Source organism: Lycium ferocissimum, chromosome 1, assembly GCF_029784015.1.
Source record: "Lycium ferocissimum isolate CSIRO_LF1 chromosome 1, AGI_CSIRO_Lferr_CH_V1, whole genome shotgun sequence".
Taxonomy (NCBI): Eukaryota; Viridiplantae; Streptophyta; class Magnoliopsida; order Solanales; family Solanaceae; genus Lycium; species Lycium ferocissimum.
In genome coordinates, this window is record NC_081342.1 from 43815368 (window position 1) to 43835117 (window position 19750).

At 38.6% G+C, this 19750-nt stretch overlaps 1 protein-coding gene and 1 long non-coding RNA gene across 4 annotated transcripts; both read left to right on the forward strand.

The window, feature by feature from the left end:
* The first annotated feature begins 1943 nt into the window (after nucleotides 1-1943).
* LOC132054608 (E3 ubiquitin-protein ligase At1g63170-like) lies at nucleotides 1944-19178 on the forward strand. Of its 3 annotated transcripts, none has more exons than XM_059446599.1 (5): nucleotides 1944-2209; nucleotides 4068-4840; nucleotides 5652-5777; nucleotides 5856-6147; nucleotides 18307-18461. In XM_059446599.1, exons 2-5 carry the CDS (start codon nucleotides 4200-4202, stop codon nucleotides 18424-18426), a joined length of 1179 nt encoding a protein of 392 aa, XP_059302582.1. In that variant the 5' UTR covers nucleotides 1944-2209; nucleotides 4068-4199; the 3' UTR covers nucleotides 18427-18461. The 3 variants fall into 3 exon arrangements, with proteins under 3 accessions (XP_059302582.1, XP_059302568.1, XP_059302575.1); XM_059446585.1 differs by lacking the exon at nucleotides 18307-18461 and adding an exon at nucleotides 18479-19178 and having other exon boundaries at nucleotides 1948-2209; XM_059446592.1 differs by lacking the exon at nucleotides 18307-18461 and adding an exon at nucleotides 18488-19178 and having other exon boundaries at nucleotides 1954-2209.
* Nucleotides 15648-16299, forward strand: LOC132029967 (uncharacterized). The gene is made up of 3 exons (XR_009407962.1): nucleotides 15648-15758; nucleotides 15789-15870; nucleotides 15927-16299. It is a non-coding gene; the product is annotated as an uncharacterized LOC132029967 (long non-coding RNA).
* Nucleotides 19179-19750: the final 572 nt, after the last annotated feature.

Sequence of the window (19750 nt, forward strand, 5' to 3'; positions counted from 1 at the left end):
ATACATGTTTTGGGCAATGGCCGGGTCGTGTCCCGTCTATATGTCTAGTACTTAGCAGAGGCTCGTAGATATGCAATTGTGGGTAGTATGGTCTCACAAGTTTCTCATATGTATATATATATATATATATATATATATATATATATAATATTTTGATAGCCGAAGGGCTCATGTATATAAAGTGAATATGTTCCAAATGATAATAGTTTCCATGATTATGAGTATAAGATATGTGAATGAGAGCAGATAAGTAATAGAATGAGTGGTGCTCGGTGGTTAGTCCTCGGGGTCCCATCATGGCCCTAGTCGGGTCGTGACACTAACCCTCGGCATCGCTTCAGTTTAGGATCGATCAACGATGTTGTTGAGTATACGTGTTTTCCCCGATACACTCTACAATTATTGCATCCTTTGTGTACAGGTACTGTTTCGAGTTCGACTAGTGGACAATTTCCCACCAACCTTGAGGCATTGCTTTGGGGTTTTCAGGGTAAGCTCCTAGCTGTTCCGCAACACTGGACTCCATTTCTATCTTACTTTTCTGTCTTTATCTTTCGGATGTATGTAGTATTTCAGATTTGTATTTCGGACTTAGTAGTTGTTGTACTTATGACTTCTAGATTTTGGGGAGATGTATGACGTAGGCTTCTAGATATTATGAGTTATGAGACTTGTTATTGACTTATGGGTTGCTTCCTTTAAATTCAGCTTTAAGTTATGTTGAAAGGCTTTAGCACTTATTTGGGTTCGCCTACAGGTTAGGATAGGTGCCCTTATGGCACATTGGGATTTTGGATCGTAACACATGCACCCTATAGTTTACCTACAGATAGCTGCATTTCTAAGGAAGGTGTTGTAGTAACTGCAAAATTGAATCGAGACGTGCACAAAAATGTTAAATATTTATTTTTTTCACCAATTACTCGGTCCGAATTTTAATCAACTCATGATTAGATGAACTATACAGTTTCGTTAAGTAATTTTGTTGTCATCATATCGTATGTTGAATTCTTTTTAGTCGGTACAGTTCCTTTTGGAGATGTACAAGAACTAGGTCCTTAATAAAGATGTAGAACCACGTCCTTAATAGATCTCCAAAAGGAACGACAATTCGTCTTAGATTAGCATTTTTTTTCTTCTAATTTTAATCTGATTGTTTTCTATTATTGTCGCTTAGCATCATACTAATAAGTTTATTCAGATGATTTCTACGGCCGACCATCTCGACAATCCGATTGATTCAGATAATTTCGTTGTTCTCGATAGTCCCTTTGATCCTGATGGGTCGATTTACCGCATAGAATAGTTTATTCTATCGAAAAGAAGTCGTTATGGCTAAAACAAAGAGTAGAAAAGGACGTGCTCGACTGGACTATCATGTTATAGAGCACCTTGTAATTAAGCGGAGGCAAAAACGGGCATGGCCATGACCATGACCATGATCATGGTGTCGTTGGTAGGCATGGGACCGTCAGATAGGCTTTGCATACAAATTGTGATACCTATTGATGGCTAATAGACGTTGTATATTCAACTAAATGTTTTTTGCGTATGTATATCTTAATGATAAATCTGATCTAACTTCTTGTTGTCCGTTGCTTTTACTTACATACAAAACTAATAGTGATAAAGTAAAAGTTGTTACATATTGAACAAACGTCAAATACAAGTACACGTAAAATACATATACCTAAAAAATATAATTAAAATGGGAAAATATTGTGCATGGTCGAATTTACAACGCATAGGATCTATCAATTTTTTTTTCATATTTAGGGCTCGAACTCAAAATGTCTGACTAAGAGAGGAGCAACATATCTACTTTACCACCTCCTTTGGCGGTTGATTTAAGATTGCTGAAACTTATAGACCATGCGCTATATAGCTGCCAATCCATGGCTTGCTCCTTTTCTTCGATTATAGATTTGGCAAGATTTAGACATCACTTTGGTTGGGAGTCGTCTAAAACTCGGGGCTAAAAAGGACAAAAACTTATTTCCCACTCAATCATTGCAATTAAAGTTAGTCCATATATTATTATATCGTTTCCTAGGCCAGGGAGCGAGAAAACATGGAGTAATAGGAAAAGATAAATAAAGAGAAAAAGAAAATAATTTAGACGCAGAGCTGACAATATTTCGCCCTTCCCCAGAAGAAGAAAAAGAAGAAGAGCATTAAAATCATATTTTTGCAAAGTTGACCCTTTCTGGTAATCCTTTCGAATTTCTAATCCATTTTTATTTTTCGTTTTAGAGTTGAATTCATCATATTGTTATTTCAATTTATCTGCTACCTTATTGATTAGCTAATTCTTTTTTTTTGGTCAAAAAATAAAATAAAAAAATAATCGGTTAGGTTCAGGATTCATTTACAGAAATGAATTTGTTTAGGGCCCTATTTTGAATCCGAATTTTGAGCGTCTTTTTATTTATTTGTTTCATTTAGATGTTTTTGTGGGTCATCAACAGAATTATTGTATTTTCTGATATTTATTTTGGTTAGGCTTATAAAGTTTTTGGATTTTTAAAAATGAAAATATCAATATTCAATACGTTTTGTGATTCTCTCAGGACTTTGCTACTCAGGTTTGCTCAAATGTTTCATATATATATATATATCATCATCATATCAAACCCAGTGTAATCCCACAATAGTGGGAGTCTGGGAGAAGATGTACGCAACCTTTTACCCCTACCTGGGTAGGGAGGCTGTTTCCGATTGACCCTCGGCAACCCTCCTCCTTTATCCGGGCTTGGGACCGGCAATGTGAGTGAGCTCACACAGGCGGAGTTTTCATATATATATATATATATATATATATATATATATATATATATATATATTTTAATATGTTACAATCAACCAAAAAGAGAGGCCAAAATCAGGGCTTGATTCTTAGCTTTGCTAGTTATTAATAAGTATGTGTTATAATTTGGAATTATGGCTTGATATGCCATTTCTATGAAGAAGTTACTTTAAGGGGCTGTGTCATTCACCTTTCTGCATATGTAATCCTTTTGTTTAGGTTTAAGTAGCAGCGCGTTAACTTCTTTGTTTGCTACACTATTTAGTTTAATTTTATCAACATTTAGTGTGCTTCAAACAATGTCTTGTCATTAACTTTTGATAGTGTGAAGGGATCACGGTTCTGAGCCGAGGGTCTATTGGAAACAACCTCTCTACCTTCCAAGATAGGGGTAAGGTTTGCGTACACTCTACCCTTCCCAGAACCCACTTTGTGGGATTACACTGGGTATGTTGTTGTTGTTGTTGTTGTAGTGTGAAGGGATCACGGGTATTACATATTGGGTTTGGGAGTTGGATTGCTACCAAGATTGTTGTTTAAAGTTTTGTTGGTCAATGCTACAACAACAACAACACCACCAACAACTACTACTACTACCACCACGTCTTAATCCGGAGTCGTCTATATGAATCCTCATTTTTCCATCTTGTTCCATTTAAGCTCATCTAAACTTTTGTTGGTTAATAATCTACTACTCGCTCCGTCCCAATTTAAGTGTCTTAGTTTGACTGGACACGGAATTTAAGAAACAAAGAGACTTTTGAATCTTGTGGTCTTAAATTAAAGATGTGTGTAGTCCTTTAAATCATGTGGTCTTAAACTTGGCACGTAGAATGTTGGAACTGGAAAACTTACTAAATATAGAAAGAGGCACTCTTTTTGGGATAGACCAAAAAGGAAAGTAAGACACTTAAATTGGGACGGAGGGAGTAAAATATATGGATGCAGTATCATTAAGGATTTATTTCAAGACTCGCGGGAGATAATTATCACAAAAATTCTTGTGTGGGTTTGGAGTCAGCCACATATGCCTTGATTTAAAGTGCATATATCTGAAAACATGTCAGCAGAGTTATTTAATAAAGTAGAAGATACTTGTAAATTATCTAGATTCATATGCTTCTGAATGCACCAAACGCCTTTCACTTGGCGTATTTATGCATTTGCATCTACTTTTTAATATACTGCACAAAATATATGTTTTGTATGATTAATTTTTTCTTAGTGAAGGGACTAAAAATTCTTCCATCTTTATGCCCAGGTAATATTTTCTATCTTGGAGAAGGTTATAAAGCATATTCTCATTATGAAATCATCATTAAAATGTGGCGTCTGAGCATAACAGTGGCAGCTCAACCAGAAGCTAAATTTGTTTTAGGTTTTTTTGGGTTGAATGGATGTAATCTCTGAGGAACCAACTCGAGAGAACCCAACAGACAGATTTCCTTTGCTCATGGAACAAGCACAAAGTCACAAGTGGAAAGAATATGTTATTAATATTGAACAAAGAGGTGATCCTTCGTCATCCGGCTCAACTGGCAACAATTCTCCTCACTACTTGGAAACGCTCAACACTGAAGACAGACCATCAAATCACCGATCCCCTTCTTTATCCAATGGACCAAATTCTCAAAGCTCTTCTATCACAACAAGAAGGGAGGGTTTTGGTCGTCGTTGGAGCCCTGTTAATACTCTGTTGTGGATTTCGATTGAGCTCGTATTCACCTTAGGACAAATTGTTGCAGCTGTTGTTGTTTTGTCCTTGTCTACGCATGAAAAACCCCGAACCCCATTATTTGCATGGGTTGTGGGTTATACAGCTGGTTGTACAGCAAGCCTTCCACTTCTGTACTGGCGTTATCTTCATCGTTATCAAGTCCCTGATCAGAGGTCAGCTCAACTGCGTCAAGGTTCACCCCAGGTCAATTCCACAACAGAACCAAATTCTTACATAACTATCTCTTTAACTCGCTCAGATGAGGAGGATGGCCGTAACAGATCTACAGACATTTGGACTAGGCAAAGCAATCCAAGGTGCCTGTATGCACATTTTGATGTCCATGATGCATGCTTGGAATCCTCTATTGGTCCTCATCCTTGTCTTTTGTCGATACTATATTTTTCGATCAGCAACTTGTTTGGTTCAGCACAATAAATTAACATGGATTTGTTTTTTTGGTTATTTAATTTTACTTGTTTTCTCATCAAAGGTATCCATCCTTCAAACCCATCATCTTCCCCTTCTTCTTCTTCTTTGTGTTCCATCCTTAAGTTTTGTTCACATTTTTTAGAGGAGATGGCTTCTCTTCAAACTATTATAACCAAGGGCTAGTTACTGAGAAGTACAAAGCTCTTGCCACTATTTCTTCCCAGTTGACATCATTTCTTTTAGAAAATGAGCTAAATGACCGCATCTGAGTTTTCTTGGGTGTTTGATTAAGTGGTGTAGCTGAATGTCTAAAAGCTACTAATTATATCAAGTAATTTTGGAAAAGCTGTCAATTTTTTCCTCCGCAAACCTTTGTAATTGAGAGATTTTAGCTGGAATTCTTTAGGTAAAACTGCTTCCTACTTTATATTATACTTCAGAAATAGATATAGATTTCATTCAAAGGTTTGTAGTAGTTGTGTTTCTTTTAACTATTAAAAAAGGTTTATATAGTTTTCTTCCTGCATGTTGAGTTATAGTGTCTTCCAATCTAAGCCCAACATCTCATGAAGTTGGAGTTTATGTTTGATAGCTGATGTTATGTCTCATGAATGCTCTGTAGTTTGGTCTTGCACACTTATCTCGTAAACTTTTATGGATGGCACTAATCCTTAGATAACATGTTTTTATTCCCAGGCTAGGTTCACTGTTGGATTATGTCAAGATGGCCTTGGATTGCTTCTTTGCAATCTGGTTTGTTGTTGGCAATATTTGGATCTTTGGAGGACACTCATCTGCTTCTGATGCTCCTAATTTGTACAGGTCCGGTTATTTGCTTTTGATAATTTTTACTTGCCACAATCTTACCAGCAATACTGACATTGTTTTCATACTTTGCAGATTATGTATAGTTTTTCTTATCTTTAGTTGCATTGGGTATGCTATGCCTTTCATCCTCTGCGCAATGATATGCTGTTGCCTTCCTTGTATAATTTCAATCCTCGGTGTTCGTGAGGATATGTATGGAATGAGAGGGGCAACAGAAGAATCCATCAATGCTCTTCCTACACACAAGTTTAGGATCAAGAAAAATGGAAATGACAATGCTGGAGATGGAAATTCAGGAGGGGATCAACGTGGTTATATAGCTGCAGGAACAGAGAAGGAATGTGCCATTTCAGGGGAAGATGCGGTAAGTTGGCTGTTACATTTAATCTCTTTAGTTGCCATGAATATAAGAATGCAAGTCCATCTGAAGCTAGTTTTTGTCACTTGATTTAATGTCTATATATTTGAATAAATTAAAACTAAATCGGTTCCAAGTTAAATTAGAGGCCAAATAAATAGACAGCCCTTTAAAGTTGTTACCAATTTTCATTTAGACACCTTAACTGGTCCTTGTACCTATTAGACACTTCAAGACCCATCAAATGTGTCTATTAAACCCCCGTAACTAACCAGTAAAACAAATACAATGCGTGGACTTCACGCACAATATTTTGGGGAAAACAACGAATAGAAAAAACACACGTGTTTGAGCTAATTAATAAAGGCTTTTAAGAGGAAAAAAAAAGAAGAAGAAGAGAAGTCAAAGCCACCGCCTAAAGGACCACCATCGACTCCACATTGGCTTCTGCTTAGAAACCAAAATCCTCCAGATTATCACCAAAAAAAAAAAAGAGAAACCAAAATCTTCCTCCATCCCTCTCTCTTCCCCCACCACTCCTAACTCTGTTACCTTCTACATTTTCTCTTCAACGACCGCCACCACAACCTCTGTCATATGCACCATCGACCCCGCCAATGACCACCTCATTTCTGGCACTTATCTTAGTAACAACTTAGCTGATACTTCTCCCATAGACGCGTGGGGTCACCTTTAATTTGAACAAGTAATAATCCTTAGTGTCTAAAATCAAATAAGAAATATTTAGAGATACAGAAATATCTTGCAAGAGAGAGAATCAGTGGCTGGAACTCGCGGGAGAATCACTGCCTGATCTGACTACCCCAGGATTTGGATGGATAGGCTCGGCTGAAGGTGGCGATGCTCACTGAGAAAAAAACTGGTTGGGAAAATGCTCGAAAGAGGTCTCACGCGCCGGCGTGTGTGGTGCGTGATGTCGGAGATCTGATACTTCTGTTGGTGCGTGGAGGCGCATTGGTTGCTTTCCGGCAATGGGTTTTCTGGGTTTGGGTGGGCACAACATAGATAAGCCTCCCAGTGGTGCTGGTTTGTTTATAGGACTAATGGAGGGTGGCGAACTTGCTTCGGACAGAGACTTTTCCGGAGAAAACATTAAGAGGGAGAAGAACTCAACCTGTGGAACCCCAATGCTGCAGAGGGAGGAAACTCATGTACAATGAAAATTTCAAGAAGAAGAAAAGTCTTCTTTGGATTTCTTGATGTTTTTACGTCCAATGAGAATGGGTACTCATACAATGAGTTCTAAGACTAAATGACGAAAGAAAATTAATTACACAATCAATTACAATATTCTAGAATCAATAATCTACTCCTATTAAACTAGGAAATTTCTAAGATCAACACTAAAGTTGTGATTTGAATCGGTTGAGAGGAACACTTGGCTCCTCAGCCTTTACCGTGCTCTAACTCCGTCAAATATCTCCAATCTGTATAAATTATTATTTAAAATGGTCAAATACACCATCGGACTCATCTATTAAAATTTGATCAAGGTCAAGGCCAAAGTCAAGGTCAAGTTAACCCTCTGTCAACGTGGTCAAATCAACACATCTAATACATGGATTATACATAGCAGTCTAAAACCAATTTAATACTTAGATTCGTAATTAGATTCCTTAAAGTGCCTTAGAATCCCAAATTTCCAATTTTTGGATTTTAGGGCTAAGATCATGAATATCTATGACTGCGGGTGTGTTCGGTATGGATCAAAATGTGTTCTTGGAAAATAAGTAAATTTCTACTTATTTTCTCATGTTCGGTTGGGTAGTGGAGAATAAGTGAATTTCTCACTTATTTTCTCATATTCGGTCTCATGTTCAGTTGGTTGTTAGAAAGCATTTTTTGGAAAATACCACCTATGCCCACCAACCCCACCACCTTATACCACACCAACCCTCACACCCACCCCACCCCCACCACCCACCACCCACCCAGCCCAAGCACCACCCTCCACCACCCACCCCAAGCACCCACCCTCCACTTCCCACCCCAAGCACCCACCCCCAACCAAATCCAACCCCCACCCAACCACCAACCACTTCACCACCACCCACCCCTACCTCACACCACCACCCACCCCACACCACCGCTTTATCCAACCCTCCCACCTACGCTCTTCCAAATTTTCAATTTCATATATTTTATTTAACTTTTATAAAAAATGGGAAATTTTTTCTTATCCACCCTACAACCACCCACCCCCCACCCCCAACTACAACCCACCACCCACCCCACTCCAAATTTAACCACGACTTTCCATTTTTATAAATTTTATTAACGTAAAATTAAATATAAAGTAGAAAATTCGGGAGGGGGTAAGGGGAGGTTGTAGAAAATCAAAAAAGAATTTTTTTCCAAAGCTATTTAAAAAAAAAATAATAATCTTTTCAAAACTTTTTTTTTTAAAAATATTACTTTTTTTTTGGAAGGGGTGGTGGGTGGGGGAGGTGCGTGGGGTTGTGGTAGTTGTTGGGGTTTTGTGGTTGGGGGTGGTAGGGTGGTTGGTGAAATGCCAATTGTGGACTTGTTTTCCCTACTTTGATTAGGGAAGTCATTTTTCCCATTTTTAAGGAACTTGTTTTCTTAAAGAAAATGTTTTTCAAATTTTTTGACCAAATGAACATGAGAAAACTGGAAAACATTTTCCGGAAAACGTTTTCCTTCATACCAAACACCCTGAATCTAAAGTTTAAAGTCTATTTCTTGCTGAGATTCATATATAGAACCCTAAGATGTGTTAAAAGATCTTACCTTGGTAGTTTCGGGGGTTGAAATCTGTCTCCAATGTTATTTACCAGTTTCAAAAAAAAAAAAAAAAATCTGTCTCTAATGTATGTGTGTGTGTGTGTGTGTGTGTGTCGGCATTGGATATCAATTGCTCCGTATTATATATATATATATAACACTGGTCTCTCCCCCCCCCCCCCCCCCCCCCCCCAAAAGCTAAACGTGAATATCCGGGTGTGTGTGTGTGTGTGTGTGTGTGTGTGTGTGTGTGTGTGTGTGTGTGTGTGTGTGTGTGTGTGTGTGTGTGTGTGTGTGTGTGTGTGTGTGTGTGTGTGTGTGTGTGTGTGTGTGTGTGTGTGTGTGTGTGTGTGTGTGTGCTGCTTGCTCGATTGTTGCTTGCTTTTTAGATTAGTTGTTGCCAATTTTCTTCTCCATTTGGACGTTTAAGGCAGCCTATAATCCATCATCCTTTGAAATTTCATTCCACCAAGTATCCACCATAAAGTTATATAAATATATTGGGCATTAAAGTTGGTTCGAGTGGGTGGAACGCAGTCGGCATTTAATGAGAAGAGTAAAGGTGAGCATTAAAGTCCGGAGGTGGTTAATATCAGTATTTATTGAAGTATCAAAAGTAAAAGGGAAAGCGGTAAAGAGGTGGAACATGAAGGACCACTTCGCTGAATTTTATTGCATTCTTAAATACAACGAAAGCGGTAAATACATCAGTTTCATAGCCATACAAGGACAAAGCAAAGCAGTAATTATTACTCCAGAAAAAACATTTAATGGAGTTTGGGGGAACATTGCTCATAAAATAGCGAAATTCATCTACGAGCCAGAGAAGAAACAGGAGGCACAAGAAAACCCTAAAAAACTTCTCGAATCTTCATACTTAGAAGCTTTCAACAGAAGCAGATGGTTGACGGAGGCAACAAAACAGGCTCAGATACTGACAACAGAGGAATGCATCAAGATCATTGGAGAAACCAAAAGCTCTGACATAGACTTGTTGAACAGATGCATTGTCAGAAAATTCCAAAACTATTCTCAGGAGACTCCATCACTGAATGATGTGAGGATATGGGCTCGCAATACTTGGAAAACAGCCGGGGGAGTCAACGTCTATGCTATGAACGATGGTCAGTTCTTGTTCGAGCTACCCACCAAAGTAGCTACAGAACATGTTCTGAATGGTCAATGGATGTGGAAGAGAATGAAGCTGAACATCGAACGGTGGAAACCGATGACGGGATGCTGGCCAAAAGAGATACGAAGGGACTGTGTGTGGATCAGAATACTTGGTCTACCTATGAACATGTGGTCACCGGAGATGTTCAAGCTCATCGGAGATAAGTGCGGAGGGTTTATCGAGATGGAGGAGGAGACTTCTCTCAAAAATCACCTACACTGGGCTCGGATTAAAGTGATGGGGGATGGGAAGAAAGTGCCAAAGGAGATCGAGATATCCAGTGCCAGACTTGTATTCACAATTCCGATGTGGTGTGAGGCGCAGGTGACACTGAGATCTGAAAAAGAGAGGAGAGAGAGAAGTCCTTTAATCCATTGGATAATAAACGACATGAGGAGACAGTGAAATTTGAAAAAGGAAGGAGAGAGAGGAGAAGTCCTTTAATCCATTGGATAATAAAGGACATGAGGCTCTTTTAGTGAAAGAATTGGAGAAATTTAAGGAGGGGCACGTGGGTACCTCAGCAGATGGGGAAAATTCAAACTTTTTGAAAACATGGCACAAATGAAAGAGGGAAAGGGCCACTTCAAGTCACTGGGGGCCAAATTAAAAGAATTGGAGTAGTGGGCCGTAGTACCCAAGACCCAATAGCAGCAGAACAGGCTTTTAAGTTAAACTTTGAGGCCTAAATTGATGACATGGTGAATATTGAAATACAAGCCAACAAAGCTCAGTCCAATACAAAAAACAGAGCAGGCCAAGGCACACTTAAAGAAAGGGGGAAGGGAGAACAGAATGGGACATGGACTGCAAATTACTGAGACATCTACAAGAGAGATAATGGCTTATGATAATTCAATGGAGATGGGAATTATACAAGTTCAGCAACAGGAGGACAATTCCAATATCATTCCAGAAGATGTAGTACCACTGAGAGTCCAAATACCAGGTGAAGACAAGATTCAAAATTTGACTACACCTGAATGGATTCAACAATTTATCACTTTTGTTAGGTCAAAATTTGGGGTGGACTTTAAAGGGTGTGAAAGGAAGGCAAATATTTTATTCTTGAAAATTGACAGTAACAAGCAAGAAAACAAGGGAAACAAGGGGGAACGATCAACAGTCAAGAAGAAGGAGATGAATGAGCTGAAGGGTTTAGAACTAGATAGCAATTTCATGAGTAATGGTACCAGGAGCGGGGAGTTGGAGGAGGAGGGGTGGGGGTGGGGGGATTTTTGGCCATAAAAGATCAATGAATTTAAATATAGTATCATGGAATGTGAGGGGATTGAATAATGCTAGAAAAAGGAGTCGGATTAGGAACATATTACATACTTGGAAAGCTGATGTGGTGTGTTTTCAGGAAACAAAGGTGGAGGGGCACATTACAAACATTGTTCAAGAAGTTTGGGGGAATAGATGGGTTGATTATGTGCAGTTAGAAGCAAGTGGGACTAGAGGAGGTATAGTGATAATGCGGGACAAAAGGGTTTGGGAGGGGGAATTAAGCAGTGTTGGTGTGGTGCTTACTCTGTATCTTGTATTTTTCTGGGAGGGATCAGGAGTTTAAATGGCATCTTATAGGGGTATATGCTTCAAATGTTAGAATAGAAAGGGAGGAGACTTGGTGGGAGATTGGTGCAGCAAGAGGACTCTGCTTAGGCCTTTGGGTCCTATGTGGAGATTTCAATACAGTTAGACACCCATCAGAAAACAAAAATTGTAACAGGATAAGCAAAGCAATGGCAGATTTCTCAGAGTTCATTGAGGATATGGAGCTGGTAGACCTGGAGCTAGCAGGGGGTAAATACACTTGGAAAAAAAGAGACAGACACAACATAGCTGCAAGATTGCACAGAATCCTGTTCTCTGAAGAATGGGACACCAATTTCAGAAAGATCAAGCAGTGTATTTTTCATAGAGTAACATCTGAACATTCACCTCTGATCTTACAATATGGAGACTGGGAAGCTTCAAAATCAAATTTCAAGTTTGAAAATTGGTGGTTGCAGACAGAAGGATTTAATGAAAGAATGGAAAGCTGGTGGGGTTCTTTCAACTATGGGGGCAAACCTGATTTCATTCTGGTGACAAAATTGAAAGCATTAAAAGGGAAGTTGGAAGGAATGGAGCAAGACTGCTCAGGGAAATTTGGGATTACAGAAACAAAATGTGTTGAGGCAATTAGCTGAGCTTGAGGAGTCGCAAGGAAACAGAATACTGGAGGAAGGTGAGATAGCCTCAAGGATAGCACTTACTATGGAGTTTGAGGACATAGCTAACAAGGAAGAAATTGCATGGAGACAAAGATCCAGAGCACTATGGCTGAAACAAGGAGATAGAAACACTAGCTTCTTTCATAGAACAACCAATGCTCATAGTCACAGGAGATTCAACACAATTGATAAATTGAAAGTAAATGGAGAAGTAACCACTGAAGCATAGATACAAGAGGAGATTGTAGCTTATTATGAAAAGCTATACACTGAGCAGAAGATTGGAGACCTCAATTAGAAATGAGGAATTGCCCAAGAATTGAAGCAGAAGATAATACTTCACTGATGGCACCTTTTGAACCACATGAAATACTGGAGAGAATCAAAGCCTGTGCAGGAGATAAAGCTCCAGGACCAGATGGTTTTTCTATGACATTTTTCATGCTGGGAAATTATCAAAGATGACCTAGTGGCAGGAATACAAACTTTCTATGAGGAAGGAATATTTGAGAGAAGCATAAATGCTACTTTTGTAGCTTTGATCCCTAAGAAGACAAGAGCTGTGGAACTTAATGACTTTAGACCCATCAGCCTGATATGAGGGGTTTATAAGCTCATTGCAAAGTTGTTGGCAGACAGACTAAAAAAAGTGATACTCAAGTTAGTGGACAGGCAGCAGTGGCATTCATCAAAGGCAGACAAATTATGGATGCAATCATGATAGCTAATGAGTGTGTAGACTCCAGACAAAGAAGTAAGCAATCTGGTATTCTATGCAAGCTAGATATTCAGAAGGCATATGATCACCTAAATTGGGACTTCTTAATTCATATGTTAAAGAGGGTGGGCTTTGGAATTAAATGGATAAAGCAATGCATAAGTACAGTCAAGTTCTCAGTTTTAATCAACAGATGTCCAAATGGCTTTTTCTCTTCACGAAGGGGATTGAGGCAGGGGGACCCATTATCCCCTTTCCTCTTCATTCTAGCTATGGAAGGTACGAGCAATTTGATACACACAGTAAGAGGAAATGGATGGGTAGGGGGGTTTCAAGGGGGAAACAGGGCAGGAATCAACCCAGAGATAACTCATTTACAATATGTAGATGACACTTTTGTATTATGTGAAGCAGTGGAAGAACACATCTTGATTTTGAGTGTCATTTTCATCATTTTTGAAGCAGTATCAGGTTTACATATCAATTGGGGAAAGAGCTTTATATATCCAATCAATTAAGTGGCAGAGGTGGAAGTTTTGGCAGGGAAGTTGGGAGGAAAAGTGGGGGAATTACCCACAATTTATTTGGGTATGCCCCGGGGGGCAAAAAGAAAATCTAAGGAAATATGGAATGGGGTGATTGAGAAGTGTGAAAAGAAACTGACAAACTGGAAAAGTCAATATCTTTCTTTGGTGGGGAGACCATGGTGAACAGTGTGCTAGATGCACTGCCATCCTATATGATGTCTGTGTTTCCAGTTCCTGTGAATGTGATCAAAAGGATAGATAGATTGAGAAGGGACTTTTTCTGGCAAGGAAATGAGGACAAGAAGAAATTCCACCTAGTCAACTGGGAGGAAATGACAATCAGTAAGAAAGGAGTGGGGGTGGGCATCAGAGATTTGGCTATAAGTAGAACAAGAGCTTATTGATGAAATGGCTATGGAAGTTTGCAACAAATGAAAACTTACTGTGGAAGGAGGTGATCATTGCAAATATATGGGATGGAAGATAAATGGATGATAGAGGTGGTGAATACTCCATATGGATGCAGTATATGGAGATCCATTAGAAATCTCTGGACATTGGTTTTGACCGGATCAAACTTTAAAATTGGGAATGGACTGAAGGTGTCCTTTTGGAATGACAAGTGGTGTGGTCAAGAATCTCTGAAGCAGCGATATCCAGATCTCTACATCTTAAGCCAAGCTTAACAGGCTACAGTGGCTGAAATGTGGGCAGGTCAAGGTTGGAATTTACAATTTAGAAGATACTTGAATGACTGGGAAATGCCAAGGATAGTAGACTTCTATAGCACAGTTGCTCACTTTAACAACTTAACTTTAACAACTTAACAGAGGAGAGTGATACTTTGGTATGGAAACTTGACAGCAAAGGGTACTTCACTATCAAATCTGCATACAGAGACTTGAACTCAACAAATACTCAGGTGGAAGGGTGGCCTTGGAGGATGATTTGGAGAACAAAAGTACCTTACAAGGTAAACTGTTTCTCCTGGTTATTAGCAAAGGAGGCAGTTTTTACTCATGAGAATTTGAACAAGAGAGGCTTCCCACTATGTTCTAGGTGTTACCTATGTGGAGAACAAGCAGAGACAGTCAACCATCTTTTTTTACATTGCAAGTGGACAGACCAGCTTTGGTCGATCTTTGTCAAGATGAGGAAAATTAAATGGGTGAAACTAGGTAAAATAAAAAAGGTGATGAAGTGTTGGAACAGAGATGGAAATGCAGCAAAGGAGGAGAGATGGAAGATTGTCCCAGCAAGTATATGGTGGACAGTTTGGAAGGAGAGAACTCAGAGATGCTTTGAAGACAAACAGAGTAGCATGCAGAGATTGAAGTTAAATTGCCTAGGATTGTACTACTTTTGGTGTAAACAGGAAATGATAAATCAGACAGTAGATATTTATACAACTTTAGATTGGTTATGATATAATGTAGTAGTCAGGGCAATGTAACATTTTTGGAGGGGGACTACACTTTTGGATGTAGTAAACCTGTGGATATATAGACTAACTGTGTCACGCCCCAAATCTAGAGTGGCGTGACCGGCACTCGATGCCAACTAGGCCCGAGCGAACCACTCTAAGTCTGAAACTCTGGGGGAGTAAACCCCCCAGCTTAAACTAATAATGCCTGCCTGCACACAGGCAATACCAACAAACCGCAATCTGGAGATATATAAATACCGATCTCCTTATCCGGGCGGTATACGCACACCCAATATATATATATACAATCGAGCCGCAGTGACAAGGCCGCTATGATTGTACAAAGCCAAGATTCAAACAGACCTATACAAAGGACAAGAAGGCTATCACACGTACATTATGTACGGTGACTCGTCTCACAAGCTTCAGTGGGTGTGACCGTATACAATTCGAAATAAAACAGAGAGACTCCAAGGACTTGCAACTCCGAACAATGGAGCTCACCAATCGGGATGTCAACTCCGCCTACACGGTAGGCCTATCAACGTCGACGGACTGGCAGAATGCAGCGCAAATGCCAAAAAGGACATCGTACGAACAATGTACCGAGTATGTAAGGCAAGATAACCACCGAAATGAAATAACAAGTCAGGTTCGATATCTCAAGAAAGCATTCGGAGGTACTCTACCTGGGTTGCCTTTCATCTGAGGCAAGATAACATAATCTATCGATATAACTCCGTGACTCGAAGGTCAGGCATAGATGACTCCATGATTCATAGGCCAGGTATAATCAACTCCATGACCCGTAGGTTAGGTATAATCAACTCCATGACCCGTAGGTCAGGTATGCGCATCTCCGTGACCCGTCGGTCAGGCAACAACTCCATGACCCGTCGGTCAGGCAACAACTCCATGACCGTAGTGGGCTGTGCGATAACTCCGCTGACCGTAGGCCAGGCGTATACATATAATGATAACTCGAAGGCAACATAGTAGTCTATAAACAATATATACACTAGTTATACCTTCTATCATTCTATCATTTTACATAACTTGACTATTCTTATACCCGTCCTTAACTTAAGAGAGTTATCGCAATAGGGTTATAATCTTCATGAATAGCACATCTTGGTGTGAACAGTCAAAGGTGGCTCAATAGTAGAAATCATGCCAATGAAAAGAAGGAATAGCCTTAACATACCTTTCGGTAGCCTTAGCCACTTAACGTTTATCCTTCCAAGCTCGTAAATCTACACGTAAACCATCCATATTATCATTAGGCTTGTATCATACACTTGTCTCAAGCATCCAAATGAAATCTTTTTAGAATCAATAAATTCGGCAAAGATCTCCCCGTTTATATGCCTAGCCCAAAATTATAATCCAAGAACCAACAAATTATAACAATACCAACATCAACCACAATATTATCAACACCAATATTCCATAAAACATCCCACACGATGTTTTCAAATTTCTCAACTAATCAATAAATTAAAGATCTCCCCGTTTATATGCCTAGCCCAAAATTATAATCCAAAGAACCAACAAAAATAATAACAATACCAACATCAACCACAATATTATCAACACCAATGGGTTCTATAAAACATCCCACACGATGTTTTTCAAATTTCTCAACTAACCATAACCATATTCATAATACCATAATCAAGGAATTATATTTAATTTAATCTCAAATTAGTCCAAAATCTCCTCTCAAGTTCACCTCATGGCCATCAACTTCAATTCAACACTTTATGATTTTTCTCCTATGATTCTTTCCTCTCTAAGAATTGCTAAACCTTTACTTCATCTCAATCATGTAAATAATAGGAAGAACATACCTTATAGTAGAAGAACTTCACTTTGTTCACCCCTTTCCAAGACCAAGTTCATCACCACCTTGAAGAGAAACAAGAACAATTACCTTCCATGGATTATCCTTGGGGTTTTGATGTTGGTATTCTCTCTTAATAATATGGAAAGGTTATGTAAGATTATGGAAGGTTATGGAGGATTATGGAATATTATGGAAGATTATGGAAATTTATGGAGAGTTATGGAAATTTATGGAACCCTCAAGAGCTCTCTAGAACTCTTTAGAAGGGTGGTGAATGAAAAGATGATGAAAAATGATGGGCTAGAGGGATATTTATAGGTGGGTTGGGCCGGGTACTGTAGCAATCCGGGTACTGTAGCAGTCCGTTTCTGTTCTGTCGGCCTAACTTGTAACGTCCATAATTCTCTACTCCGATGTCCTATCGACGAGCGGTTTGTTGTGTTGGAAACTAGATTCGACGAACTTCATTTTAGGCTTTTGTTTCACTTCAAAACACTTCATATGCTAAGAAATATTCTTCCTTCAAGTTGGACCAAAATTTTCACACAAAACTTCATCCATCCTTTCTCCAAAGTCGTACCACTCCATTTCTTCCACTTATTTCCTTATAAAACCTTCCGGTATACCTTATATACATCATTCACTCATTAAATATACTTAATAATGCTTGCTCCTTACATTCCAAAGTGGTTTTGCTTAACCATAACTCAATGTACTTATATTTCAAATTTGATAAGTGCTTCATCTAAGATACGGGGTGTAACAAACTGTTACCATCTCAAAAAAAAAAAAAAAAATTAAAAAAAATGAAGCTATCAAGAATGCAAAGGAGAATAAATTATCTGATTTTGAAGCTTAACAAGGCATGGAAAGGCAGGAAGAAAATTATAATGTAAATATCAAAATTGAAATTGCTGTGCCCTTTGCTAATCGGGGGTAACACTCCGGAAATGAAGAGGTTTATACAGCTATTTGCAAAAAGTTTCTACAGATTGCAGATAGCTTGGCACCTTAGCAATACTTAGTGAAATAGTATGATGTACAATATTATTTCTGAATTTTGTTTTCCTTTTGACCTGGTGTTTGCTTATCTGAGTTTGTGGAAAGTGTTGCCGGCATATATTTTACACCAAATGAGATAACTTCCTTTACTTAAACATCTTTTGCTACTTATCCTTATCACCAAACATCAATTTCTATGCCCTAACGGCCTAACCCCCCCTTCTCAGTATCATATTTTGCTGACTTAATGTCCCCCTGAAAATTATTTTTGAAATGGTCTTCTTTGAAATATTTTGACCATACCAGACAGGGCTAGGTATCTGACAAATCTGGGAATTAATGTTTTATCATATGTATGATAAACTAGTGCATTACACAAGATCGATACCTTCCAGTAGTTGTCACCTGGCAAAACTAACATGTTGCATATACATCTGGTAATTAACAAAAAATCTTTGAGCATTTCTTTTTGTAAAATCTTGCATAGGTACATTATGTGGTAATCGAGGAGAAACCACACCACCCAAGAATATGCTCCTCACAAGGAGTCTGTAGTGGCTATGGCCTGTATTTTTTTTTTCTTTTTTTATTTTCCTATAATAATTAGCAATAGTTGCAATTTTTTTCATGATCATTTTAGACATTAATAATGCTTTTAGAGAATGCAGATCTGTTGTATTTGCCTCTCAAATTACGAGGACAATGATGAACTGAGAGAATTGCCTTGCTCACATTACTTCCATACCCAGTGTGTGGATAAATGGCTAAAGATTAATGCATGTTGCCCCCTCTGCAAATTTGAAATTGTTGCCGAGAATGAAAATCCGCCTTCTGTATCAGTAACCCGGCAATAAGGCTTAAATCATTCAAGAATCCAAAACTTATGGTGCTAGCAGTAAAACAAATGCAGTTGCCTTGTTGCATGTGCTGAACAAAGGAGAATATTTCACAGCTTAATTGTTACTTCTCTTGTGTTTGGGCAATGATATCCTTCTTGAACATTTCTGACTGAAAGAAAAGGTTTTGGTTTCCATTTGTTCAAAATCCTGTACCAAGAGTGAGTGCTGTACAAATATTTGCCGGATTCTCAGAGTTGAGCTCATTACAGCCCAGAAATTCAACAACTCCTCGTGGCGCTTTTGATAACCATTTCCTTTGTAAGGTGTTCGTTGTTGTAGGATATCAATCTTGGCTGCTTCCGCAGCTCTCCTCTTTTTTCATCCAGATCTACAGTTAGTCGGTCAGCTCTGGAATCATAAGTATGTGGCAGACCTGTACCATTGTGTAAACTTAAATTTTGGTTAAGCTTTTATTGATGATTTTGTGTCTATATGGAAAAAAAGATATTTTAAGTTTTCACTTTTCAGGTTTTAGTTTGTATCTTCCATAATTGGTAATTAAGAATTTAAACGAGTCAAAATAGAACAGACGATTGAATCAGATTCCGAGTTTGACAACCAGGTAAAGAGTCTTCATTCCAGCATGTAACAGGAAAGAGAAGCATATAATCCTTTGCTCACTGGATAAGCACTTTAAACAAGAAACCAAACTAAATAATTCCCTATAATGTAGTCTTCCATTACCATTGCAGATAAAATTCTGCAAGAAGATGAAAGCAACTAGTGCCAGTGCTGCAGCAGGAGTTGTCTTGGTATCTGAACCTGTTGAAGTAGGAGAACGCTCCACATGAAGTTAAAGCTTGATTCTGCATCTCCTACTTTGATTATATTGGAATACGGTGAATCTGCTTGAAGCTTCAATATTGCTGCAAATGAAAGTTACGACATCTTTTTCTTTTAGAAAAAGGTAAAAAAATGTCTTTGGACCATCTCAAAAGGTCTAAATATATTCTTCATTTTTGAGAGAAAGATCCCTCCGCCCACCTTTTTCGGCCCACTTTTACCCTTAAATCTAATAGACCTCTTTTTTTT

Bases quoted from the DNA above. Each gene is read 5' to 3' on its own strand.
- LOC132054608 (XM_059446585.1), top strand. From the start codon at position 4,200: ATGGATGTAATCTCTGAGGAACCAACTCGAGAGAACCCAACAGACAGA. The intron at 4,841-5,651 runs GTGCCTGTATGC...TTTTATTCCCAG, and splicing joins ACTAGGCAAAGCAATCCAAG to GCTAGGTTCACTGTTGGATT. The intron at 5,778-5,855 runs GTCCGGTTATTT...CATACTTTGCAG, and splicing joins GATGCTCCTAATTTGTACAG to ATTATGTATAGTTTTTCTTA.